Source organism: Vitis vinifera, chromosome 10, assembly GCF_030704535.1.
Source record: "Vitis vinifera cultivar Pinot Noir 40024 chromosome 10, ASM3070453v1".
In the NCBI taxonomy this organism is placed as follows: Eukaryota; Viridiplantae; Streptophyta; class Magnoliopsida; order Vitales; family Vitaceae; genus Vitis; species Vitis vinifera.
This window is the reverse complement of record NC_081814.1, coordinates 22,407,845-22,435,575: the sequence shown is the minus strand read 5'-3', so window position 1 is coordinate 22,435,575 and position 27,731 is coordinate 22,407,845. Positions and strand designations below refer to the sequence as shown.

General features: G+C 33.2%; 1 protein-coding gene across 1 annotated transcript; it reads right to left on the bottom strand.

Moving 5' to 3' along the window:
- Positions 1-4,988: 4,988 nt before the first annotated feature.
- On the bottom strand, positions 4,989-7,257 carry LOC100249787 (pentatricopeptide repeat-containing protein At1g08070, chloroplastic). The gene is made up of 2 exons (XM_010657630.3): positions 5,642-7,257; positions 4,989-5,567 (listed from the first exon to the last, which is right to left on the bottom strand). Exons 1-2 carry the CDS (start codon positions 7,174-7,176, stop codon positions 5,060-5,062), a joined length of 2,043 nt encoding a protein of 680 aa, XP_010655932.1. The 5' UTR covers positions 7,177-7,257; the 3' UTR covers positions 4,989-5,059.
- Positions 7,258-27,731: the final 20,474 nt, after the last annotated feature.

Sequence of the window (27,731 nt, the reverse complement as noted above, 5' to 3'; positions counted from 1 at the left end):
CACTTGAGTTTTAGCATAATATATGATATATCAAATCCATTTAGTTTCTTTACACACCAAACGCAAACAATTACATATCTTAAAAATTTTCAATTACCACTTTAATTAATAATTCTATTTTGTTCATTAGAGACATACAGAAAAATAAACTAGAAGAAATTAGTGTTTAAGATTTAGAATTAGAAGTTGATAATAATAATTAGACCTTGGCCTTAGAAAAACAACTTGGCTATGGATGGGAAGGAATGAGATGTAAGCATAGTCATTCTCTAAGGATAAGATATATAGCACACAACTGTCAGGACATGACATTTTCACCTATGTGATGCATGACTAGACTCAGCTGGAAACACTTTTTTTTTTTTTCCTTTTTCTTTTTTCTGGGCACATATTGGACCACTTAGTGAACCCACCATTTTTTTTTTCTATAATCTTGATTAGCACGAAAATGGGTTGTACAAAGGATGACATCAATATCCTCCATGCTTGCAATATAATTTCATTAATTTGAAGCTTGACTTTATTGGTATGCAAATCTGTTGTCAAGGGAACGACCATTGGCAATTACCATTGGCATATGCAGTGTATCTTCCAATACTCTGCCCATTAATCTATACTTGACCTTGACCCATACTCTCCTTGTCTAAAGCCAATGGCTCATCTCCTTCGGGTGTATTGAAATAAGTCTGCAAAGTTCCAAGATAAAGTTTAAAGGGATAATCATGTCTTAAAATTGGAAGCCTCATTTCTTAATTATGTTCTCCTGGTTTGATAAATCACAAGAGGGTTTTTACCTATCCAAAAGAAGTTTCTTTTCTATCACCTCAAGCAACATTCCTTCTAGCCTTACCATCTTCCTTGTACCACTTCCAATTTGAATTAAATTGTGTTTCCTAACAGGTAGGCAGCTAAACTTTGTTCGTGACCAAAACAATCTTTTCCATCATCTTGTTTTGAATTGTTGCCTTGGTGTAGTACCTAGTCCTTCACAAATGTTGTGCTCGTTGTGGATAATTAATGCACTAGTGTGAACTTTTTATTTTCCAAAACATCATTTTTATTCTGCCTATAAAGTTATGACTCACATGTCATGATAATGTAGGGTAATGAAGATTGCAACTGATATAGCTATGATGCTAGAAAATTGGATGAAGCCAAATGTGTGTACAAAGATCATGTTTCTGTAGTATAATATGTTGTTACTTCATAAAATTCTTTATTGTTCATTTGATATTTTCTTGATCATTTAGGAAATGCCTTTAAGAATTCTTTGTTTCTCAGGATGGATATTGATTGCTCAGCCACTGGTCATGAATTTGTAATTGGATCTTATGATAGAACAGTGAGGTCTTTGCCTTATACTGAATTATATTATATTTAAAACTTTTTTACTAACGCATACAAAAAAATCCAAAGAGTGACTGCATCAAGTTCACCTATGATGCAAGTTACATTATCTTAGGGAGTGATAACACCAACCTATGACTTTGGAAGCTAAAGCATCAAAACAATTGGGAGTTGTAAGAATATCCTCCTTTCTACTTGTTTCATTGCTAGAAGTTTGAATTAAATATTGACTGTCCTGTGGCAGGAAATCTTCCTTTCCATGCACAAATATCAATATCTTGTAGATAAATATAATTGAGAAAAACCATGCAGAAATTATCCACAATAGTTTAGACTTTAAAATTAATTTATTATTATTATTATTATTATTATTATTTCTCTACTTCAAACCCATCTTCCCCTCCTTCATTATATTTTATTATTATTATTATTATTATTATTATTATTATTGTTGTTGTTGTTGTTGTTGTTGTTGCATTTTAAAAATATTCTTTATAGTTTCAATTATTATTTAGAATGTTCTACAAAAAACAATGGAAAACACCTCAAATTTAATATAAAAAATAATTTATTTTCAAAACAAATTCTTTAAAAAATTATTTGTTAAAAAATTGTTAAACATGTTTTTAAAGTTATAAAAGCAATTTTTTGTTATAGAGAATAAAATATTGTTTTAAAAAATAATTTCTATGCAAGCCCTAACTCTTTATTCTCAAAAAACTAAACACCTTCAACAACAAGAGAGTTAGGGCTCTACTTCTTTCAACTTTAAAATTTAATTTAATTTTCTTTTAATTTAACTAATATTAGATAGGATGCTTAGGATTATTAAATACTAATTTTTTGAAAAAATCTACAATATCATTTCAAGCCATTAAATCTTTTTATGTAATTGCTAAAAATATATGGTTACATCTTATTATTACTCAAAAAGAGCATATTTGATATAGCAAATTGACATATTATTGCTCTTGCAATGATAACTAACCTTCTTTTGTAAGTTCTAAAGTGATTTCAAGTTGTAAATAATGCATTTAATTGATCATGGAAGAAAGAAGATTGAAAAGTGTGAAAAAAAAATATAAATAACATTTTTGCAACATCATGCAAAATTTGGCATGTGAGATAAAGGATGAAAAGTTGCAACAAGCTAAAGAATGATTTTGCACAAACATGCCAACTGAACTAGAAGAACATGATGGTTGCGAGAGTTAAGAATTTGTGAAAGTCATTTTCGCATGAATATGCAAAATTTCTCAAGAGCATGCAAACTCGTCCAAAGAGGAGTTTAAATGTTATAACCAACCAACTTCAATTTTGCATGTTCATGTGAAAATGCTATTCCTTGTGTGAAAATGTCATTATTGGTACTAAATCTCATTTTTTTAATTTGAAAAGTTCCAAAAGCCTATTGAGATGATGTTGAGTATCCTTCATTTGTTTGAACTATGAATAGGGACTGAAATCTTGTAAACAGGAACTTTTGAAAAAAAAATATTTCCCACTTTTGGATTAGGAGATATTTTGAAGTTTTTTTTTCTCTCTTTAAATAGAAATTTCCATTTTCTTTCATTTTCTCATTAGCCAAACATATCTTGTGAGACCAAATTTCTAAACATGAGTGAATATATCTCATCGTTCTCAAAGGCAAAAGAATCTAAAGGCGGGATTTATGATGATGTAGGAAAATGAAGCTTGATTTGCTAAGGGTTTTTTATTCAATTGATTGAAATTTAGGATTTTTTTTTCTTTTCAAATTGTCTTAAATGAGTACTATAGTACAAATTAGGTAAATTCATTAAATATTCTTAAAGCTAAATTTAATGAAATTGAATAGTTGCATTGTGTAAATCGTTAAAAGACGATTTAAGATGAATTAAATATATAATTTGAATTGATCCTTTAAATTAAATCACCTAATTTGAATAAAAATAAGATTTAGATTTAAAACTAAATAAAAAATCGGTTTAGATGAGAATTTATATTTTCAATATAACTTGATGAAGAGTAAATATCAACAACCATTCACCATAGAGATTGTTTTCAAGAGAATCTTAACTCTAAGATTTTTTTCATATTAATCTTCTTTCCAAATTTGATTTTTTTTTATTGAATTGTTCTTCCTAATTTGAAATCACTGTTATTTTCATTTTTATTATGAATTGTCACTTTGATTTTACTTCATCATATTCATTTCTTTTTTTCCTATTTAAGCCTTAATTACAAAAAATAATTCATCCTAGTGGCCGATATTTAAAACCGTTATACTACCATGGCTTTTACTAAAAGCCATTTTTTATCAAGTAAAAGCTATCTTATAATAGTGAATTAGGTTATAAATCTTGTTTTAATGCAATAAACGACAAAAATCATTGATCAACATCTGAATATTTGAATGAGGATACAAGCACATAAAATCAAAATATAAAAAAACCAATGATCATAATACAAAAATAATGACAACTAAGTATAAAATAATGATAAGATGCATAGTCATCGGGTACAAAGTAAAGAAACTAAGGTATAATTGAGGTATACAAATGACATTAATTTTTCGCAAATTAAATTACATTAAAATTTAAAAAAAAAAAAAAACTGAAACCATTGTAAATTTTATTTCACGGGAATTTTTTTGTTCTTAATAAAGAACGATAAAGCATAAATTTAAAAAAAAAAAGAAACAAAGTTGAAAGTTTTCCAATTTTTTTCAACCAACCCAATAAATAGAAGTATTTAGCGTATTGAATTACTTTTTAAATATATTAACTTCTAATCTTTCTATTCATTAGTTTGAAGACGTCTCCTTAGTAAAAATAACAAAAATATATAAAATTAAATTTATTTTTTTATTTCTTTAAAAAACAATCATAGATTATTTTTTAAGATAAAAGTCAAACTTAACAAAAACACAAATTTTTAATGCTTATTCAGTTTAATATGAATAATGTTTATTTTAATAGTAAAAGATTTTTATCCCAATCAATTGTAAATAAAAAAACTAAGTCCCCGTTTGGAAACTGTTTTAAAGAACAATTTTCTATTTTTTAGAACAAAAAAAAAATTAAAAAACGCGTTTGCCAATCAAAAACTGTTTTCTGTTTTCTATTATCAAAAAATAGAAAACAAGGTGTTTCCAAACTTCTTTTAGTTGTTTTCAGTTGTTTTTTTAGAATTGTTTTAAAAAATAATCATACAAACACATATAATAATTAAAAATAAAGTTATGGATATAAAAATTATTTTTAAAACATATTTAAAACTATTAAAAACAGGTTAAAAACAATTTTAAATTCTCAGACATACTTTTGTTTTACAAAACATCATAAAACAGTTTTCAAAAATTGTTCTTAACAACTATTTTTTTTAAACTGTTTTTAAAAACAATTACCAAACAAGACCTAATTCTTTTCTCAAAAACAAATTGGCATCACATTTTTTTAAACTATAGATTTAGAAATGTGAATCATATCATCACTTTTGAAATTACCTTTTCTATATGTCTTTAAGAATTTTGGTATCTTATATAAAAAAGTTATTATTATTATTTATTTTAAAAAGAAAAAAAGAAAAAAAAATGCGTCTTTTATTAAAAATCAATTTAAAAGTTGATTAAATTTTATTACATAACATATTATTAAAAATATTATCAATTTTTATTTTTTTATTATTAAATTAAAATAAATAAACCCATATTTAATATTTAACACTGACTCTACCAAAAATCAAGACAGGAACATTCACCATCTTCAAAATGATGAAACCGATTCCGATCCCTTACAATAATTTCTCGACCATAAACCTTTGAAATCAGCTTGATGACATGGTGACAATCTCTGCAAACCCTAAGGTTCTTCACAATCCTAATGGCTTCTTTTGAATCCAAGTGTAGTAGCCCATAAGCAATGGCCAGCTTCTCACTATGAACAGCTAGAGCATGTTCTTTATCTTCCTCTTCCATGTCCAACAACACATTCCCGGTATCTGCTGAATACCCAATTGCACTCTTCAGCCTTGTGTGTATCTCATTCAACTTCTCATATATCTTGTTTGATTCCGGGTGTGACCAGTCACCAGCCACAAACCGATGCACCATGCCTTTCAGCTCGATCACGCTCACTCCTGGCACCTTGGAGATGCCGTTGACCTTCATAAGGTTCCTCACTTTTCTTGCATCGTCCCATTTTTTTGCTGCTGCATATATGTTTGAGAGGAGGATGTAGCTGTTGAGGAAAAATTGGAAAACATGTTAGTCATGTGAATTTAGGCTTTTCCAGCATAGGTGAGAGGGTTTTACCGGCCACTGTGGCATGGCTGAAGATTGATGAGGCGTTTTCCCACCATCTCACCCAGCTCAAAGTTGCCATGGATCCTGCAGCCTCCAAGCAATGCCCCCAACGCGCTTGGGTTGGGCTCCATGGGCATAGTCCCTATAAGTTCCATAGCCTCCTCCAAGAACCCTGCACGGGCAAGGAGATCAATAACACAACCATAATGCTCAACCTTTGGCTCAATCCCATAACTGCTGCTCATGCAGTCTAAGAGTTTTTGACCTTCATCCACCATTCCAGCATGGCTACAGGCACTGAGTATAGCTACAAAGGTTATGTCATTTGGTTCAACACCTGCCTCTTTCATCTCCTTGAAAAGCTGTTGGGCTTCTTTGACATTGCCGTGTATGGCCATGCCTGCTATGATTGTGTTCCAAGCTAGAACATCTTTGGACTCCATTGCATTAAAAACTTGCGTGGCAAGGGAAATTTTTCCACATTTCGCATACATGTCCACAAGTGCAGTACCAACAATGGAATTGACCTCAATTCTATTATCATTGATATAAGTATGCAAATGCAAACCCTTATCCAAAGCGCCCAGATGGGCACAAGCCGATAAGAGGCTGACAACAGTTGCTTCAGTTGGCTTTACGCCCACAGCCCGCATTTGATCAAAAAGTGCCAGGGCCTCATTCGGCTTCCCACACTGCGCGTAGCACGCCAACATGGAGTTCCATGACACTACATCCCTACAAGGCATCTCGCTGAACAGCCCAAAAGCGTCCTCCACATTCCCGCATTTGACAAACCCAGCCAACATGGAATTCCAAGATACCAGATTTCTCTCAGGCATTTCATCAAACAGTCTCTTAGCTTCGTCAATCTTCCCAACAATTGCATAGCCATTGATCATAGTATTCCAAGAAATCACGTCCCTACACACCATCCTATCAAACACCATCCGGGCATGCCCCATTTCAACATGCTTAACATACCCATCAATCATTGCATTCCAAGAAACCACATCTCTGGCAGAACACAGATTAAAAAGCTGCTTAGCAGCACCCAAATCTTTCCCATTTGCATATAAATGAATCAAAGAGCTGACAATATAAGAATCGCACTCAAAACCACTTTTAACAACATGGGTATGAACCAATAACCCAAACCAAGTCACGGATGACTCATTACAAGCTTTTATAACAAAAGGGTACGTCATGTGATCAGGCTTTAGGCCACTTTGGAGCATAGTGTGGTACAATGGGAGTGCTTCAAGTGGGGTTTTACTTGAGGAGAGGGCTCTGATGAGGGAGTTGTAGAGTGAGGGAGGTGGGTTTTGGAGGTGGTGGAAGATGGTCTTGGCATAGGCCAGAAACGTTGGAAATGGGGAAAGGGCAGAGAGAGAGGCCAAGGCGGAGAGTTGAAAAGGGGAGTTATGGTGGGTGATGATCTGGGCATGGACTTGTTTGAGATGTCTCAGGGTTTTGCAGGGGTTGAAGAGGGAGAGGATTTGAGGGTTTGAGGGAGGATTTGTGAGTGGGTTTGGAGTTCTGCTCATGGAACTCTGCAATTTTGCGTCACTCCACCCACTTCAATGTAAAAGCGGACATTTGATGAAACATATGTGCAAAAACATGAGACAATTATCCTTTTAAAAAACGGGTTAGACGGGTTGGACACATATCCTTTATAAAATAATTTCTTTTTTCTTTAATTATAAATATAATCTCTTTTATTTTCTTTTCATCTGAGATGGGTACATGATAGTGTTTTAAAACTTTTTTCATCCAAAGAAAGGGATATTTTCAATTTTAAAAAGGAAAGGGATATTTTCAATTTTAAAAAGGCCAAGCGAAGGAATAATTCTATTTTTCGAAATTTTACATCTGAATTTTTCAAGAAAACTAATGTAGTATTTGAATATAATTCTTAATTTTTATTTTTTAAAATAAAAGTATTAAAGAAAAAAAAACAAAAAATTACTTTATGTTTTTAAAAAACTTGTAAAAAAATGAAATTTTATTTTACTTTCTTAAATTTTGAATCAAAAAAATGAAACTAAAAAAAATAGAAAATGTATCAATAATTTTTTTTTTCATTCTTGATTTTTTAAAAAACACCATGAAATTATGAAATTACATAATCAATATAACTTTATATCACTTAATAAAAATTATTATCCACCATGCTTCCTTTCTTTTTTTTTTTCAAACAATCAACTAATTTACAACTTTATAGTTTATATGTTTCATGTAATTTTTAAACCCAAGCTACATGTTGCAAGATAAAATGGTAGTCGTCTAACTCTTTTAGGAGGCTATTAATTAGAAAATATTTTATTTTTATATTATTTCTTTTAATATTTTTATTTTTATATTTATATGAATATTATTATTGATAATAAATTAAGAAAACCCTATTATACTTTTGAAAGTATAAATACTTTGAACCTTAATTTGAGAATTCAAAAAAGTTATTTTCATATTTAAGTTTTTATACGAAATTTTATTTTCGAAAAATAATTGAGAAGTGTATCAAAGAATTATTTTCAACAACTGTGTTTTGATTATTGTTTTTCTATTTCTCTCATTCTCCTTCTCTGTACCAATAGTATCTCACTCAATTCAAGTTTTGCCATAGAGGAATATGGGTGACGTCATTTATTAGCAAAGAACACTAACATCAGTTTTTCCATAAATACAGGGAGTAGATACCAGAAAATCACTAGGCCTGAAAAATTAAATTTGACCTACACCTCAAATCTAATCTCAAGATCAATTCTTTCCGTTGTTTACAACAATATATTCTATACAAATGAAATGGGATAAGAATTAATCTACAGAAGAAAGAGATAATTACCCAGCAAATTTTCTGCAATCCAAAAGAGGACTATGCCACTGATATCGACTCCAAAAGAGCATCCACGTACTTTTTGAGCTTGCCTTTTGTGATTGCACCTTCCCTCCTACTTTCTGGAACTTCCTCTCCATTCTTGAAGAGTATCAGAGTTGGCAATCCATAGACTTTGTACTCTTCAATTAGTCGCGAGTTTGCATCGTGATCAATCTTTACAACTGTTATGCCTTGTACTTCACAGTATAGATCCAACGACACCCAATTGGCTTCTTTCCTGGTGGACATTCTACGAGTTCCCATGTTTCATTCTTTTGCGATAATTTCATCTCTTCATCCATGGCTGCTTTCCACCTTGGATCAACTAAGGCTTCATGCACACTGTTAGGAATAGCTATAGTAGATAATTGATTTACAAATGACTTATTTGATTAAGACAAACGATGGTTAGACACAAAGTTGCTCATGAGATATTTGACTTTGGTAGACAATTCAGGTTCATATGTGGGTTTAGGAATATCTCTATTATGACGGTGTGGTAACCGTTTCATGAATGGATTAGGTTCCAAATTAAGAACACCCTTAACATACGACGATTGAATTGGTATTTCAGTGAAGACATCTTCGGGCCCAAATTGTTCAGATGGTTGTGGACCCTCACCCGATCTACCGGACCAACGCGACTCGCTTTTAAAAGAAAAGAAAGAAAGAAAAAGTTGCGTTTTCCAGTTTTGAAAAACCCGCCCCCGGTGAGGAACGGTGTTGTATGGAGTCGCCACTTACTTTTTATTTATATTTTTAAAATGGGGAAAATTAAGTAAGAAAAAAAACCCCTAGTGACCCTAGTATGGAAAAAGTGGTCTGCGAAAACTAGATTCTGGGTCCGGGGATCAGGTTACCCATTGGGAAGGTACCTCGTGCGAGGTAGCACCCCTCTAGGCCCGGAACTCGGTCTCTACTAATGAATTGGGCATGTGGGAGCATATGGGTCAAAAATGAAACCCTAGGCTAAATAGATGTCATGAATCACACAATCCTAATTGATATTTGGCATGCATATGAATTCAACCAACCAAAACAATGGGTGCGTACCTGTGATCCCCAGCCAAACGCTGCATAAAAGGTCAACCAAACATAGATAAACACATAACAATCATTCAGGATCAAGCACCATGCATGCATATGATTCAACAATCAAAACCAACGACGCATACCTGTGGTCCCTAGCCATGTGCTACAGTAGAGGGTGAGTCAGCCACGGAACATGTATTCAGAATCAAGCATCAAATTTTGTGCCAAAAAGGAAGAAAGCTGGTTGAAATCAGGTAATGGACTCCCTAAATGTCATACAAATCAAACTAGACTTACCTAGACTACACCACCCATAACTTCAAAATTTCCCATACTAACTGAAATCAAACACTGACTTAAACCTTCAAGATGGCTCACAAGTGCCCTATAGCAAATGGGTTTGAGCCCCAATGGATACGGGCTTGAAAAATGCCAAAATTGAGGGCTGCCCAAAGTCCTCTTGCAGAATAGGTTAAACCAGTTCTCAACTGGTACAACCTGTTGAGAAAAAGTTCCCAAATTTTTTAGAAGACTCCTAAATAAATAAGGAATCAAACAAAAGCAACGACACTCAATCCCAAGCCCAGACGAGTGAGAACCAAATAAAGCCCGATCAGGTGCTCCTCATGACTGATAAAGTCAACCAGCCATGGTGCTAAACCAGTTGAACCGGTTCAGTCGGTTGATAAAAAATCCAAGATTTGGTCAGAAAGTTCCTAAATGAATGAGGAAGCAAACAAAAGAAACGGTTCTCAATTCCAAGCCTAGATGAGTGAGAACCAAATAAAACAAGGTCAGGTATTCCTCATGACTGATAGAGTCAATCAACTATGGTGCTGAACCGGTTGAACGGGTTTCCAACTGGTCCATCCGGTTGATAAAAAATCTCAAATTTGGTCAAAAAGTTCCTAAATGAATAAGGAAGCAAAAAAAAGAAACGGTTCTCAATTTTGAGCCCGGATGAGTGAGAACCAAACAAAGCAAGGTCAGGTGTTCCTCGTGACTGATAGAGTCAACCAACCATGGTGCAAAATTGAAAACGATGAATGAATTAAACTTGAGCCTAAACGTGATTCTAACACATCAAGAAAACAATCATCCTCAACTGTAATCCTCAACCACTCATAACCAATCAACAACAAACATGTGTGGCCTTTATTATCCACACCCAAGCAATACAATCTTCACATCAAAGGAAATAAAAGAGGATGAGAAAGAAGAAAAAGCATACGAAGACGATGAAGATGACCTATAGGTAAAAAAAAATTCAGCATACTTACCTCAGAATCTCCGCCAAATATGATCCATGTACGCTAATGATGACTTCCAAAAATCGAGATGCTGTAGCTTTCCTCTTCAAAAAACCACAATGCTGAAGCTTTCCTCCACGCTCTCAACTCAGAAGATGCTCCTCACCCAACAAAATATCCCCTCTCTCAAAAATGCCAAAAGGTCTTTTGCTCTCTTGTCCTCTCACCTTTTATACTCATACCCCTCTCAGCATTTGAGCCTCCTGGGTTCCTTCCCCTTCAGCACCGAAATCCCCTCCATCAGCATGGAAAACACACCCCCCGTTATTTCTCTTGCACTTACGAGGCCAACTCACTCCCTTCAGTTTTCAGCTTGCTTCACCACCAAGAATCCATATGGATTCGTGGTGTGCCGCAAGGAACCCAAACCAAGGCCCAAAATGGGCCCACAACATTTCCCAAAACCGATCTAGAGCTTATGGGCCTGAGCCATGTAGGATTTGGGTCCCAAAATTACCAAAATCAGTGTTTTACACCGGCTGACTCGATGAACCAGCTGAACCGACTGAACTGGATGCCAACCAGTCAAACCGGTTGCAAAAAATTTTGAAAATTTGATATAATGTTTCTAGAAGAGTGAGGAATCCATGAAAAAAACGGTACGCAATTCCGAGTTCGGAAAAGGGAGATATGATCAAAATAATTACCAAAAATCAGTGTTCTACACCGGCTGACTCGATGAACCGGCTGAACCGGATGCCAACCGGTCGAACCGGTTGCAAAAAATCTTGAAAATTTGATAAAATTTTCTTGGAAGAGTGAGGAATCCATGAAAAAAAGCAGTACGCAATTCCGAGTTCGGTAAATGGATATATGATCAAAATAATTACCAAAAATCAGTGTTCTACACCTGCTGACTCGATGAACCGGCTGAACCGGATGCCAACCGGTCGAACTGGTTGAAAAAAATCTTGAGAATTTGATAGAATGTTTCTGGAAGAGTAAGGAATCCATGAAAAAAAATGGTGTGCAATTCCGAGTTTGAATGAGGGAGCTATGATCAAAACAAGCCCGAGTACTCCGAACCTCAACATGCCCCTATAAACTCCAACTAAGCTAAAACATCGGGATGACCCCACTTCCTTCTTATAGGGTGATGTGAACGACTAGGAAAATGGTCACGATGACCCTCCAAAATGAATCACATACGCACCACAATGGACCACAGATAAGTCCACACGAGGCTCGGACACCGACTAAGCCCAAAAGGGGCCCTAGTGGTGTCATATGAGAGCGATGGGTGCAGGTGACGCCCAAAGGATAAATGCTAGTGTCGAGGGACAAAATTGAGGGTCTACAATGGTGGTGATGGTTCAATTGTACTGTCTCTTCCTTCTTCTATCATTTCTTCAATTTCTGGGTGGTCATTACTACTTGGTTTCAAAGTTATACCACTCATATCCAACTCACCCGCTTCCTGGTTTGCTAGTTCAGATTGTCCAGATTCATCCTCCTCAGAGATATGATAATCATAATCGAGAGTTTGAATTTCCTTCTAGTACTCCCCCTGAAGTTCAGACTCAAATGAAAAATACATTGAATCTTCATGAAACACCACATCCATAGTAATAAACATTCGTCGAGTTGGAGGATGGTAACATCGATATCCCTTTTGTACAATACATATCCAACAAACACACATTTCAATGCACGGGAAGTTAACTTGGTGCGTTGGTGTTTGTGTAGATGCACAAATGCCACGCAACTAAAAACACGAGGAGGTAGATTTGGGATGGTTGGGGCAACTACAACATTAGTAAGAGCTTGGAGAGGTGTTTGGAAGTTAATTGAGCTGGAAGGTACCCAATTGATCAAGTATGCGGAAGATGTGATTGCTTCTCCCTAATAAGATATCGGTATTTTTGCTGCTATCAAGGAAGCACGAACAATCTCTAACAAGTGTCGATTTTTCCATTCAACAACTCCATTTTGCTGGGGTGTATTGAAACAAGTAGTCTGATGAATGATGCCATGTCCTTCCAAATACTTTTGAAGATCAAAACTCTGATATTCTCCACCATTATCGCTACGCAAAACCCAAACCTTTGCATTGTATTGAGTTTCAATCATTTTATGAAAATTTTGAAACAACAAGTTCACTTCATCTTGGGTCTTCATCAAACATAACCATGTCATTCTGGTATAATCATCAATAAAATTAACAAACCAACGCGAACCACTCAAAGTTGAGACTTTGGATGGGCCCCAAACATCATAATTTATAACCATACAAGGAAACGAACCTTTATTCAAAATTAACGGAAACGAAGCACGATGGCTTTTAGCCAATTCACAAATATCACAACAGAAACCAAAAATATCACTCTTTGCAAACAAACTAGGAAACAATTTTTTAAAATAACCAAAGAAAGCATGTCCCAGACGTCGATGCCACAACCAAATTTCAAACTTTTTCTTCTCCCCCTCAGATCCATCTGCCATTAAGGCTTGTCGCAACTTATTTGAATCCTTTGATTGCAAGTCCAAGTAATAGAGTTTTCCCTGCTTAATACCACAACCAATCATCTGTCTTGTTTGGATGTCCTTAAAAACAAAAAATTCAGGCCAAAAAATGACAATACAAGATAAGGCTGCAGTGATTTGAGAAACTGACAAAATATTATAATCTAAAGATGGAACAACTAAAATAGAATCCAAATTCAAAGTATTAGTAAGAGTTAAGGATCCTTCCCCAATGACTGGGGTTGTGTTACCATTGGTTGTGGAAACAATTTTTTGTGAGGAAGGTCTAAGGGGTGAGACCTGTCTAGAATCAAAAGTCATATGATCTGTAGCACTAGAATCAATTATCCATGCACTGTTAATAATAGACGTAGAAGTATTTAAAAACTTACCACCATAATCTATAGCGGCTACCAATGCAGAGGCTTTCTCAGCAACATTAGCCTTTATTTTTATTTTGGCAATAGCTGCAGTCGAGGTTTTCTTGGAATCTTTCTTCCATTGATCACGATTATGATCCTACTAGTCTGGATATCCCACAATTTCAAAGCAACGACTCTTGGTATGACCAGTTTTATTGCAGTGAGTGCATTTGAAGGTTGACTTATCAATATTAGGGTTTGTCTTAGGATGGTTGGTCTTAAATTGGTCCTGTCAATTTTGGGTTGATCGCTATTAGACTACCATAGCTGAGGTGTCAGGGTTGTCAAATTTTTCTTTCATACTAGCCTGATGCACTGCCTCTCATCGAATCAATGCATAGCATTCTTCCAAATCGAGAAGAGGATCTTTGCATAGAATCTCTCCTTGAACTTGCTCAAAGTCACCATCCAATCCAGCAAGAAAGATGTGCACCCATTGTCGTTCAATGGATTTCCGGTATGCTGCAATGTCCTCAGGGTCTTTCATGACTACCTTATCTCGATGATCCAATTCGCAAAAAAATTCAATTAACTCTCCATAATATTCAGAAAGAGACCTGCCGCTTTGTTTGGTAGTGAAGGCTTTTTTATTCAAAGTGAAAACTTGTAATTCATCACTTCCATCATAGAAGGCCTTTGATAAAGCACTCCAAATTTCTTGAGTGGTGGGTAAGCGTAAGTAACGCTTCATAATTTCTCGACTCATGGACATTAACAACCATCTCTTCACCTTTTGATTCTTAGCATACCATTTTTCATATCCATCTTTTGACTCTTTTGGTGGATTTGTCTTACCTCGAATGTAGGAAAGTTTTTCCCGTTCGGCAATATGCAACTCCACGAGTTGTGACCAAACGTCATAGTTTGATTCAGTCAAAATAATTTTTGGATTAAAATTAACAAATCTATTCTTTTTGAGTAGTTGATGAAAAGTCTGTCCTCTCTGAATTTTGTTTGGATGATGACTAGAAAGAAAGTTGCTAGGGTTTTTAGCTAAGTTGACTGGAAATATGTTTTGGCTCATAACTTAACAGTTTGATGGGACAAAATAGTTGTAAGAATATCCTCTTTTCTACTTGTTTCATTGCTAGAAGTTTGAATTAAATATTGACTGTCCTGTGGCAGGAAATCTTCTTTTCCATGCACAAATGTCAATATCTTGTAGATAAATATAATTGAGAAAAACCATGCAGAAATTATCCATAATAGTTTAGACTTTAAAATTTTCTGAATAATAACAGCTAGGATGAGCCATGTTAATTTCCCCTTTTTCATCAACGACTTCAGTAGGCTTTGGATGTGCTTGATTTCTAATGTGTGTTTAGTCATGCTGCCTTTGTAAAATCAATCTCCTCTCTCTATCTTTGATTTTCATTGCATTCTTGTGTTAAATTCATCTGTTATGGGATTGATATTTTTTAGGTGGTAGTAGTTTCATGCTTTCTCTTATGATGCCTTCAACACCTCTTATGCAATTATTGCTCCCAATTAGCTAGTTATATATTGGTATTTATTTAGGTGCAAGGTTACTATAGGGCTAACCTCTTCAGTCATGAAACTAAGGATTGTTACTATTCAGAACTAAGGTCATACATGAAACTGATGCTTGAAATTTTTCATTTTGTGCCCTAAGGCCCTAACTAGTTTTCTCTGTTTTTGAAAAAGGATGTGTAATCATGGCCAAGAAAATTTATAGGAAGCTAAAAAGCTAATAAGGAGTCTCATGAGTCCTTATTGATTCTAAGTAGGATGGTTTGGATTACTGCTCTAATAATCTTCCAAAGATCATCTCATTGTAAGTGTATTACCGAGCTTTTTAAGTCATAATTCATCCACTAGTAGTTACTTTATTTTTCATGGTACTTGAATGCAAAAGCTACTCTAGAAATGAGAGCCCTTACAAATAGAAAGAACATTTGTTAATTCTGGTTTAATTATGGAATCTTGTCTTAGTTATGAACGTCGATAAGTTATCCTTATTTTCTTTCTTTCTTAATTTTAGCTTATTTGTTGAACTACTTATCAAATGTCTATGGCGGGCTAGAGAATTTTCAGAAAAAAAACTCAGTAACAGAGGATTAAATTTTTTTATGGAAAATATAATCTACATGCATGCCTATTTTAGATTATTAGGATGGATGTATTTAATATAATCTACATACTCACCTAGATTGGATTACTACCATTACACTTCGTGGTTCAACTCTTATTTGGTCAAGAATTCAAGTTTACCAACAAAATTTAGGTCCACCTTCAATTAGTTCTTGATACATAACGAAAAAGTTGCGTGAATAGAAAATATTTTCCAGTTTGTTTACTAGTTTTGAATTTTGATAAGTTGACGTGACAATTACCTTCATAAAAGATTGTTGTAAGCTAAATTATTTTGTTTGTTTGAATTTTGCAAACATAATTCATTAAACTAGGTGAGTAAGATCACCTTGATGTATTGCTAATCAATACAAAATAATTTCACCCTACAAGTACTAATATCTAGAAAACTATTAAATCTTCATGTTTCTACATTAGAAAATAGGGATTACAAAGAGGAGAAAGAAAGGGGAAGCAAAAATTTTCTGGTAGTAAGTGAGGACGATCAAATTTTTTTTAGCACAAAAGGAGAACCAAGGAGGATAATAAATATTAGCAAGAAGAATGACCAAAAAATTCTCCTAGCAATAAGAAAGAAAATCAAAAAAATTTAGCAGCAATAAAATTGTCTAGGAAATGATTTAAAAAAATATGTAATGCAAGGTTTTGCTACTAGTGTTTGGCACAACCTTAGGCTTTTAGGATTTTTTGGTTAAAATTAGATCACTCTAAAAGTACAAGTATTTTAAGGTCTAAAAGCTCTCTTGTATGAAACAAGATTTAGGGGAATGATTTTAGAATTTAAATCTTTTAAGATTCCATGAATATGTAAACAGTGGGAGAGGAGCTTTTCTACTGAGTTGCTATTCAGGTTAGACATAGAGAAGTGTTTTTTTATTTTTTTTTTCTGCATGAAATGTCGAAGTTGTTTCTGTGTGTAGATTATAATATATTATCTCCCTAAGTCATGTGTCTCCTAAAAAGCATTATCACGTAGGTTTTTATTTTTATTTTTGGAATTAATGGAGTTATTCTGTTTGGAGTAAGAGTTCATTTTTTTACTTTGTCTATTCTATAGACACTATAAAATGAGGACATGACAAATTTTTCCAGTTGCATAGTTCATTCATCAACTAAAAAGGTTTTTCCAATGTCTTAAATCTGAAAAGGAGTGTTCTATCATTCTTGGTTGAGATAGAAAACAATGTTCTAATCTAATAATGTTCTATTAGGCAACCATTTGTTCTCTTTCCTTTTTGGGTTTCTTTCTTTTTTGTGTTCTTGAATAGTATCTCTACTTTAGTGCAATTGGTAATGAGAAACTATAATATTTGTTGTAGGTAGCATTGGCTGATATATTTCTAAGGGGCACCAATTTCATGACAGATACTCGAGGGATGACATCTTTGGTAAGAGCTCCTTTCTTGGTTTCTTACTATCATGACTGCTAAATTTGTATCTTACTACGAATTCTTTGAATTGTAGATTGGAGTGTTGCCTCCATTTGTGTCATTTGCCCAAATGTTATCATAATTGACCAAAATTTAATGAATTTTTTTAGATAATGGACAACTGGATAGAAAGTAAAAACAACAAGCACATCTTCTGAAGGTAATCCTTGAAACATCCACAATTTGTAATAATGTTCCATGTTTTCATTTTTAGATTTACATTGATATGGCGGTTCTAGTGGAGGCCAAAGGAGACATGTTAGATAACATTGAAAACCAGGTTTGCTTTTGCTTTTAAATCCATTTTGTAAGCTTGGTTCATTAGTGATGACATTGGGATAAGCATTTTCTGGTTCTCAAGTCCATTCTTATTTTGTTCCTAGAACATCAAGGCTAGAACATGAACATAAATGACCCAACTAGGTCCATAATCTAAATCCCACCAGGACTTCCAAATTTGGTAGAATGATGAGAGATCTTTAATAGACTATCAACCTCATCATGTCAAGCAATGCAATCATTATTTTTCTCTTGTCCCTCGACATCTCTTTGTTATAAGTCATCTGTGCGTTGAACCGAGAAGATCTCTCTTTGGTTGTGCCATCACTATTTGTTCTTTAATATTTTCTTCTATCTTCTCTTTTATCAGGCATTGTTTGTCTAAAATAGCCAAATTTAAATGTTTATTGCAGGCCTCAACCTTATTGATTGGAAATGAATTAAAAAGGTTCTCCTCTCTTCATCAATTAGATCATTTTGTATAACTAGAATTTAGCAAAACAGGTTTAAATATATTAACTAAATGGCAAGAATAATAGATGTTTTAAAACTACCACTTATTGACTTGACATGGAAAAATTTAATCAACAACTTCTTCTAATATCCAAACCATTCATCATAATAATTCCTAAGCTCAACTTCTCATAATATAACTAAAAGTTCTATATTTAGAGTCTTTTTTAATACTAAAACATTTCTCATTTTCATGGATCCAATAAAAATAGAACACCTAAGCTTTTATGTTGGTAGCCAACAAAATACAGAATAAGATTGACCCTTTTCAACTAATTGTTGTTGGATTATATTTCTAATACTTTGTGCAAATAAGTTGTACCCCCAATTAGGATCCTACTTATATGATTTATCTCCAGCCACCATGAAGCATCCAATGTTAGTACATATGTCCACAACTCATCCATTAGTGCTACTTTACTAAAGTGTGTACAGTCCTTATGGCCTAGCCTTGGATTGTCTTTTAGTATTGTTTTTCTATGTAGAAACTTCAATTTATTTTTTATGGATGTTCAATTTTGATTTAATCAATATTATAGTATTGCTGTCTAATTATCATAATATGGTTAGATACTATAGTAAAGGAAGGTGAAAGAATTAACTAATTTATTTGATCATATGATTATAAGATAATATCTTAAAATATAAATACTGAAAGATTTTATGACATTAAGATAAATATATTATATTTTGAGAAAAAGATTAAGATAAATAATGATTTGATTTATATTTTTTATTTTGAATATACTATCTTTCTAAAAATTAATATAAATAATAAAAATACTAATAAAGATGTAATGATTAAAAAAGAGAAATAATATATTAAATTACAAAATAATTATTTTTTAAAATAAATACTGAAGATGTGAGATAAAATCAATTATAATTAGTTTAATTTGTTTACGGGTCTAAATAAATTATTGTATATTAGTTATTAGAATATATCAATATGAAGGATTTTCAATACCCATATTTTTATGAGAGATGATTTGGGGTAAAAATAAATTCTCAAATTCAAATTCTTGAACTTGAATTAGTGGGATGAAAATATAACACAACATTCTTGAGACTCTATTAGGTGAACCAAACATGCATGATTAATAAGATAAATATGAACATCATTTAAAGATGAGGGAACTAAGTATATTTATGTTAAGATAACATTTAACTTATGCATTTAGAAGTATAAAAAGTAAAAAAATAGAGATAACATTTAACCTATAGTTTCTTTGTCTAGATACATTCTTATATTAGCAAATTTATTTTGCAGGAGTTGAAGCTAGAGGATTCCTGTTTGGTCCACCAAGCTAAAGTTCATATTTGTAAAGGTAACCCACCACTACATTAGAAACTTCCCTCTCAAAGATATAATAGCTTGAAAGGATTAGTAAATAGAAGATAAAATTTTATTTTTATTATTACTTTACAATTTAATTATTTACTTTTATAATTGCATAAGTGTTTAATGGTATCTTAAACAAGACAATGCTACATTTCATGGTTTTGTTGAAATAAAATATAAAATTAAGTTTATACTTCCTATCCTTGTATTTTTGTCATACACTCACCTAATAATTTATATTTTCAAAAACTTTAAACAAGCTCCTCTTATCAACTCAAGAAAAATAAAAATCAAAGGAACTAGAATAAAAGTAAAAAAACTATTCAAAAAAAATAAAATATAAAATATAACAAATTAATATTAAAATAGTGATAATAAGATGGTTTTCATTGTATTTGGACCTTGATTTTTTTTTAATTGTGCATTGTAGGTCTCACGTTATTCTTTTATTTGATAATGTTTTAGGAGTTCACTATTAAAAGCATATAAGGAGTTGCCCCCAACTCCTATGCTTCATTAATTAGCTTTTGGGATTTCTATTTGGTAATATTAATAGAAGCAATGCAACTATTATCATTGCAATTCGTTGAATTGGTGTTTTTTACATTGCTTGTTGGGAACATGCAAGTAAGTTTGCTAGTTGAATGATATTTATGTTAATCCACTAGGAACATATTTGAGTGCATTTTTTTTGCTTTATTAATTTTCTCTCATGAACTCTATATCAATAGATCAACATTAGAATGAATGAGAGTTCAAGTTCATTGCATTGCTTTTCAAATATATAACTTAATTCATTCATCCTTCATTTGCTTCAATTTTTAAAATATTTATTATAAATGAGTTTTAATTTGTTAGAATGAATTTTTGATTGATTCTATTTTTTTTTATTAAGAAGCAAAATTTAAGCTTAGTGATGAATTGATTCTCAAATCTTATATATGATTGTTTGGGCATTCAACAACCAATATGACTATGCAAATTTTGTTAAATTTTGAATTTCATCATCAGGTTACATTTGGTTAACTCTTCATAATATAATTTTTTTTTTGGTAAATTATTTTTATTTTTTTTCTTATAATTTTCTTGCATTCACTCAATATTTAAGAGGTTAAGGGGATTTAGAGTTGTGAGTAAACTTGAATATTCTAAATTACTTTATTTTGAAAGCTATAATTTTAATTATACTTATTGGTTGATATATACATAATTTAGAGATTTAATATTCTTCCTATCTTGTTTACAGGTTGGAAAGGAAACCGATTAGCTAAAAGAAGAGAAATCATTTTGTTAAAGGAGACAATATTGAAAACCGTGAAAGATTACATCAATGACTCATTAGGAGGTTGAACCGTGTTTTTATAGATTATGGTTTGTCTTAATCTTGTTGAAATATTTTGATATAATTAAAAAATTTATATGTGATTAGTGTATATAGGTACTTACATTAATTGTTTGAACTAAGTTATTATATATAAATATTTGGAGATATCATATGTAATCAGTAAAATTCAATTTGATTTTATGGCTTGTAATTGTTTTTTCTTTTATTTAATTATATGCTAAATTCATTATTTTAAAAATACGATCTAAATATTATTTTTAATAGAAAATTTTCAAAGATGACGCTTCTAGAAGTGTTGTTGATAAAATTAATCATAGATGATGTTCATTTATGAGTCAATGTAGGTAATTTTGTAAAAATGATTTCAATAAAAAAAAAAGTTCAACAATGACATTTTTACAAGCGTCATTGTTAATGTTATTCAATAATGACACTTTTTAAAGCATCATTGTTGATGAAAACATACAACGATTGGGTAGAAGATGACGCTTTAGGGAAACATCATCATTTACCTTTCTTGACACTTAAAAAGTGTCATTGATTGTCTTTTTTCTTGTAGTGGTTGAGGGTCCATGCAGTATAGTAGCTCAGTGAATCATGACAATTGATAGCCTTGCATCATGATTCACTATAAGTCTTGTCTAGTGTGTATCACATACACTAGTGCACTCATTATGCAAAACTCATCTCGAGGGCTAAGACAAGCCATCCTTCTAATTACAAGGCAATGCACTATAGTCTCTACTAGATTGCCCAAATCCATGAATCAAATGTGGACACTTTATCTAGTTATAAGGAGCCCATGACTGGTATCTTATGTGCAACTCCTAATGCACCAAAGTTATATATAATGTAAGAGACATGGGTTGAATGCTTAAATCAATGTCAATACACAAACGATAGCAAGGGGATAGTTAAGTCTAACTTTTTTACATCAATTTTTACTTTTAAGGGCCCAATCCCAACACGTGGCACCATGGCATGGGGGCCATGGCACCATACCAAGTGTTATGGAATGCATATTGGCATGAAAAATGGTACGTGTCATCATGTGTCTTGGCATGGGCTGTGGCACTATGGCAAGGGTTGTGACAAGCGTCATGGCATAAGCGATGGCATGCGTCATGTGTCAAGGCACAGGTCGGGGCACTATGGTAGGAGTTGTGGCCTACATCATGACACGAATGATGGTATGCGTCACATGTCTTGGCATGGTCCTTGGCACCATAGTAGGGGTCATGGAACGCATCATGGAAAGGGGCAATGGCACACGTCACGTGTCTTGGCATAGGTCGTGGCACACATCACGTGGCTTAGCACAAGTCATGGCACTGTGTTAGGGGTCGCGACATGCCTCATTGCACATACAATGGCATGTATCATGTGTCTTGGCACTGGCTATGGCACCATGCAAGGAGTTATGGCATGTGTTATCGCATGGACAATGGCACGCATCACGTGTCTTGGTATAAGCCATGGCATGCGTCATGGAAAAGGTGATGGCACACGTCACCTGTCTTGGCTCAGGCTGTGGCACCATGCTAGGGGGCATGACACACATCATGGCACATGCGGCGACACGAATCATGTATCTTGGCATAGATTGTGGCATTATGCCAAGGGTTGTGGCATGCGTCATAGATAATATCAACTTCTAGCCTCACCTCCCTCATTGCCTTATTATTCATCTTTCATTCTTGTTGCCTTTTCTTCTCCCACCGGTAACATTGACATCCTCACCATTGATACCAATGTCCCTTTCATCAGCCATGAAAACAAGCCATCCTCGTGCAACATTGAAATCACTTTCAGGAAGATGCTTGGGCTTTTCCATTTGGCGTTAAGGCATTAGAGGCAGGTTGCTCTCATCTCTATGATAGAAAAAAAGTGGCAGTAGCTAGTGTAGAGGCCACGGTTGACAGAGAAGATTGCACCATCATCACAGTTGTTGTGTTAGGTCAGAAAATTATACATACTGTAATATTTTCAGGCATACATCATAGCTAGATCAGATGGTTAGAGGTCGACATTCATCCTAATTCTTGACCTAAGTTTTTGTATTACCTATATGTTTTGCAAGGTGATTTTGATATGTTCATGAAAGAAACATTATTTTTACCTTTAAACTTCTAAACAAGCTCATGGGAAAAAATCTTGTAACTTCATAGACATTTGCACTTTGAAATACAATTGGAGGAGGAGTGTCATGTAATTTTGTAGAAGTAAACTCTTATTTATATGACATTGTCCTTAATGAAAATTATTTTTTTACTTCCTAGTGTTAGAGAATTGAACTGTAAGAACCTCAACTTCATTTGATATACTCAATAACTTTTGACCCTCCAATGAGATGTAGGACACTGTAAGTATCATCTAGTTATGGAAGATTAGGGTTTAAGAAACAATAAGCATCATCCATACCCTGGCTAATATGTCTGAAAATGAACTATTATATGCAGTATGATGTTAGAGAAAACAATTTTCAAAGCCTAGAAAACTCAACTACAATAGTATAAACCCTAACCGTGTACACTCTTCCAACCATTTTACTTCCCTTGAAGAGAAAACATAAATCAAGGGAAAGATGACTAAGGGACATATTGTACAACTCCATAATTTAGAAAATGAAAAGTTTAATTTAACATTTTTTTAATAATCCAATATTGAAGATAGAATTCTTGATCCCCAAACCTTTTTCTAATGACATTGTCTCGTAGGTCCCCTTACCTATATACATAGAAGAATATTCAATTTTTGAAATCAAGAAACCATTAAAACAACAAGATTTGCTTACCTGTATTTAGATCTCTTTTTGGAAAAGGTATACTCAAATTTTGAAATTAAGAAATGGTTGCAACAACAAGATTTGCTTACCAGTCTCTAACTCTTTTTTTTTTTGGAAAAGGTATATTCAAAATTTGAAATTAAGAAATGGTTACAATAACAAGATTTGCTTACTCGTTTTAGCTCTTTTCTCTCTCTCTCTCTCTCTCTCTCTCTCTCTCTCTCTCTCTTTCCCTCTCTCTCTCTCTCTCTCTTTTAAGATAACTTTCATCTCTCACACTCTCATTCTAGTTTTCTCTCTTTTAAGACAACTCATTGTCATGGACTTAGGTCATTTCTAAGCTCACGTGTGACACTTAGACAACTCACATACTTGAAGTTGCTAAGTTAGCCTTTCCCTGTACTTGGTTAGCCAAACTAAGTTAGGCACGTGATTTGGAAGTTAAGAAAACCATAGGCAATACTTGAAGAATAGGAAGCTTTATTGCTCAAAAGATGTTTACAAGGCTTTTGGAATCTCACTTGCTTGGTTGGCTAAGTTCTTGGGTGGCGTCATGGCCAAATGAGGGTTTCACCTATTTATAGGCACTTTAGGACCTCTCTGGAACTTGAGAGGGTTCCTTACAAATCAAGAATGTTCTAGACTATCCTAGATGGTACCTATGTACATGTATATACATGATGACTCTAGAACACTCTAGAATACTCCCATTCTTCCCTATGTCTTCCATCTCTTAAGTAGAGATGTGTGAGTGTCTCTAGGCTTCTTTGGAATGTTCCACACTCCTCTACTAGTGGATGTCTCCAAGAGGTTCAAGAAGCTTCCTGCCTCCTATACAAGCTCAAGGGGAGGGTCATTTGGAGTAGGTTGTGACATCAATATCTAATTCTCATCCTCTATTTTAACACAAATTTCTATCAAGAGATGTGAAGATCAAACCCTAGGGTCAAAGCTTTGAAAGGTATTCATATGTTGTTTATCTTTTCCTCCAATTATCTCATATCATGAGTTCCTTTCTTTCCTTTTTCCTAATTTTCTCTGCAAAATAGTTGTCTAAATTTCTTAGTTGTTCTCTTTAACCATTTTCTCCATGTTTTCAATACAATACATTCAAATGTTTTCAAGATCAAGTCATTGAGTACTCAACATCCATTAAACATCTCAAACTAATCATTGGTTAAAGAGAACGTCATTTAGGTTTTCATCTTTCACTTAATGGAGATATTACTGCACCAACATTTCCATATTGACACATTGGATGATAGTTTCTAATAGAAAAAGACTTCTTATGACACTTTATTTTTTTTAATGGATTACATTGTTTCAAAATTTTTTGTAAACAAAAAAGAGGGATTTATTACCACATTGGATTCTCTTGGTTTATGCTGATGAGGGTCATCCATTGATGCCTGATATTTTTCCCACTTGGGAATTACTTATGAACTTCATTGCATGGCTTATACTCACATTCACTACTCCTTTAAAGCTTCTAAATTCTGATATGCTTCATGAATGGTAGGAATATTATTAGCAAATCTAATAGCCCATTTGGTAGTGATTCTAAGAAGCGCTTTTAATATTTTTAATACTTGAAAGTCTTTATCATTTAAGTGTTAGAAATTCTAGAAATGCTTTCTAGAATCACTCCCAAATGCACTCTAAGTCCTAAATGAGGCACACCAATGTAAAGAGTGATAAATGTTTAGTGTTGACGTATTGGAAGAATTTAATTATATATATTTATAGTTCTTCATCATTAGAATAGTTTTCAGTTGTGTCGACGAATTGCTAAATGCTTCCATAGTCATCTTTAGTGGAATTTTTTCATAAATACAATAATTTTAAAACAAATTAAAATTTGTTCTATAAAAAATAAATTTTTTAAAAAAATCACATTTTGGAATTCTGCATAAAAAATTTTCTTTTGAAAAATGAGTTGAGAATAAAAAGTCAATTTATATTTCAAAAAGACCAGTTTTATATATAAAAAAAAAATGAACTCATTTTTTTAAGTTAATTTTGTAAAAACAAAATAAGATAAAATATCAAAACTAACTATTTTTAATAATACTTTTTTAAAATAAAAAACTATAAATTTTTGTTATATACATGTTTGTTAAACTTGAAAAAAATAAAAATAAAATAGTTTTAAAAATAAATTAAGCTTTGAACCTTTAGAAAGGTTTCTCACCTAACAAATAAACTTGATTGTGACATTTTGGGGGAGTTTTTTTATTGGGTCAATACTAATTTTTGGGAACATATTGAATGCAATTATTGAGACAGTGAGATAATAGGGAAATGTGATAACCTAAATAACTTTATGAGGACAACTATTTAAATGTTATAGATATAGCATGTGTGTGTGCTTTGGAGTATGCATTAACATATTGGATTCTCTCTCTCTCTCTACTTTATAGAGATTGGTATTTCGATTTATAGATATAGCTTATGTATGTGCTTTTGATGAAGCAATGAAAGGTCCAAAGGGACATGTAGAATCCAAATCTTTCAAAATCTCAATAGAGATTATCAAAACTTAGGAAGGGGTTAGGTGCCTAATATCATTTTAAGGAAATAAAATGACAAGTTAACAACACAAGTTCGCCACTCTAAGGATAAGAAATTTACCACCTTAAAGATAAGAATTCACAATTAAGCTCACCACTCAAAGGAATCCACCTTAGAGATGAGAACTTTGATAGAAAAATCAAACACACATGCTTTTTCTTAATAATCTGAAAAGTCCTTTCAATTATGAAACTGAGCATATTTAATCTTGGAACAACCCTCCAAGAATAGGAAAATACTATATTTAGACTGACATGGGAAATATTTTATTTAATCTTGGAACAACCCTCCAAGCATAGGAAATATAAAAGCTATTAATGGCTAGATTCATTGAATAATTAACCAACCAGCTGATTGAATAATGAAAGCAAATAGTGGGCTGGTTAATTGTGAACTTTTAGGCTTTAGTTACTCGTTGGACCATTAAACCAAATTGGGTTGTCTCTTTTGTAAGAGAATTCACATTGGGCTCATTTGCACCTTCAAGTGGGCTCATATTAGGTTGCTTACCTGCATCACCCATGTTGGGTTAGTTACCTGCATCATTCTCCTCTGGTTGAAAAAAACTCATCCTTGAGTCTAGTGGTTCATCTTTATGATATGGAGATAAATCCGAGACACTGAAAGTTGCTGAAATTCCATAATCACCAAGAAACTCCACCTTGTAAGCATTGTCATTAATCTTCCTAACAATTTTAATTGGACCGTCAGTTTTTGGTTGAAGTTTAGCATACTTCCTGTTAGGAAAATTTTCTTTTCTTAGATGAATCCATACCAAATCTCCATCTTGAAACACAACTTTTTTCCTTTGTTTATCACCTTGCCTTTTCTATTTATCAGTTTGCTTCAAGATCGTGCTTCTTACCTGCTCATAAATTTTCTTAATGAACTTAGCTTTTTCATTAGCTTCCCCACTAAAATGGTTGTCAATATGAATGGGAGATAAATCCAAGGGGGCAATAGGATTTATCCCATAAACTGCTTCAAAAGGTGAACAACCAGTAGTTTGACTTGTTGAACAATTGTAAACAAATTCGACATGAGGCAACAAGCTCTCCCATTCTCTAACATTCTTTTTCACCAAGCTTCTAATCACAATTTCCAAAGACCTATTAACAATTTCAGTTTGTCCAACCATTTGTGGATGATGAGAGGAACTAAATTGAAGCTTAGTTCCCAACTCTTCGAAATAGTTCTCCAAAAATGACTCAAAAATTTTGAATCTCGGTCAGAAGTGATGGTTTTAGGAATGCCATAAAGCTTAACAATTTCTTTGAAATAAAGGTCAGCAACATGAGTAGCATCTGAAGTTTTGTTGCATGGAACAAAATGAGCCATTTTAGAAAATCTATCTACTACCACCATAATTGAATCTTTACCTCTTTGAGTTCTGGGCAGTCCCACAATTAAATCCATACTCACATCCTCCCAAGGTGCTGTTGGAATTAGAAGAGGAGTATATAATCCAACATTGCTCCCATGCATCTTAGCTCTGTGACAAGCAACACATCTTTACATAATATTTTGAACATCTTGCACAAGCTTAGGCCAATAAAAGTTTTCTTGCACCATGATTAAGGTTTTGTCTCGACCAAATTATTTAACAAGTCCTCCAAC

Excerpts from the sequence above, each read along its gene's own strand:
- LOC100249787 (XM_010657630.3), bottom strand. The coding sequence starts at position 7,176 with ATGAGCAGAACTCCAAACCCACTCACAAATCCTCCCTCAAACCCTCAA. Across the intron at positions 5,568-5,641 it reads CAGCCATGCCACAGTGGCCG|CTACATCCTCCTCTCAAACA; the intron begins GTAAAACCCTCT and ends TTTCCTCAACAG.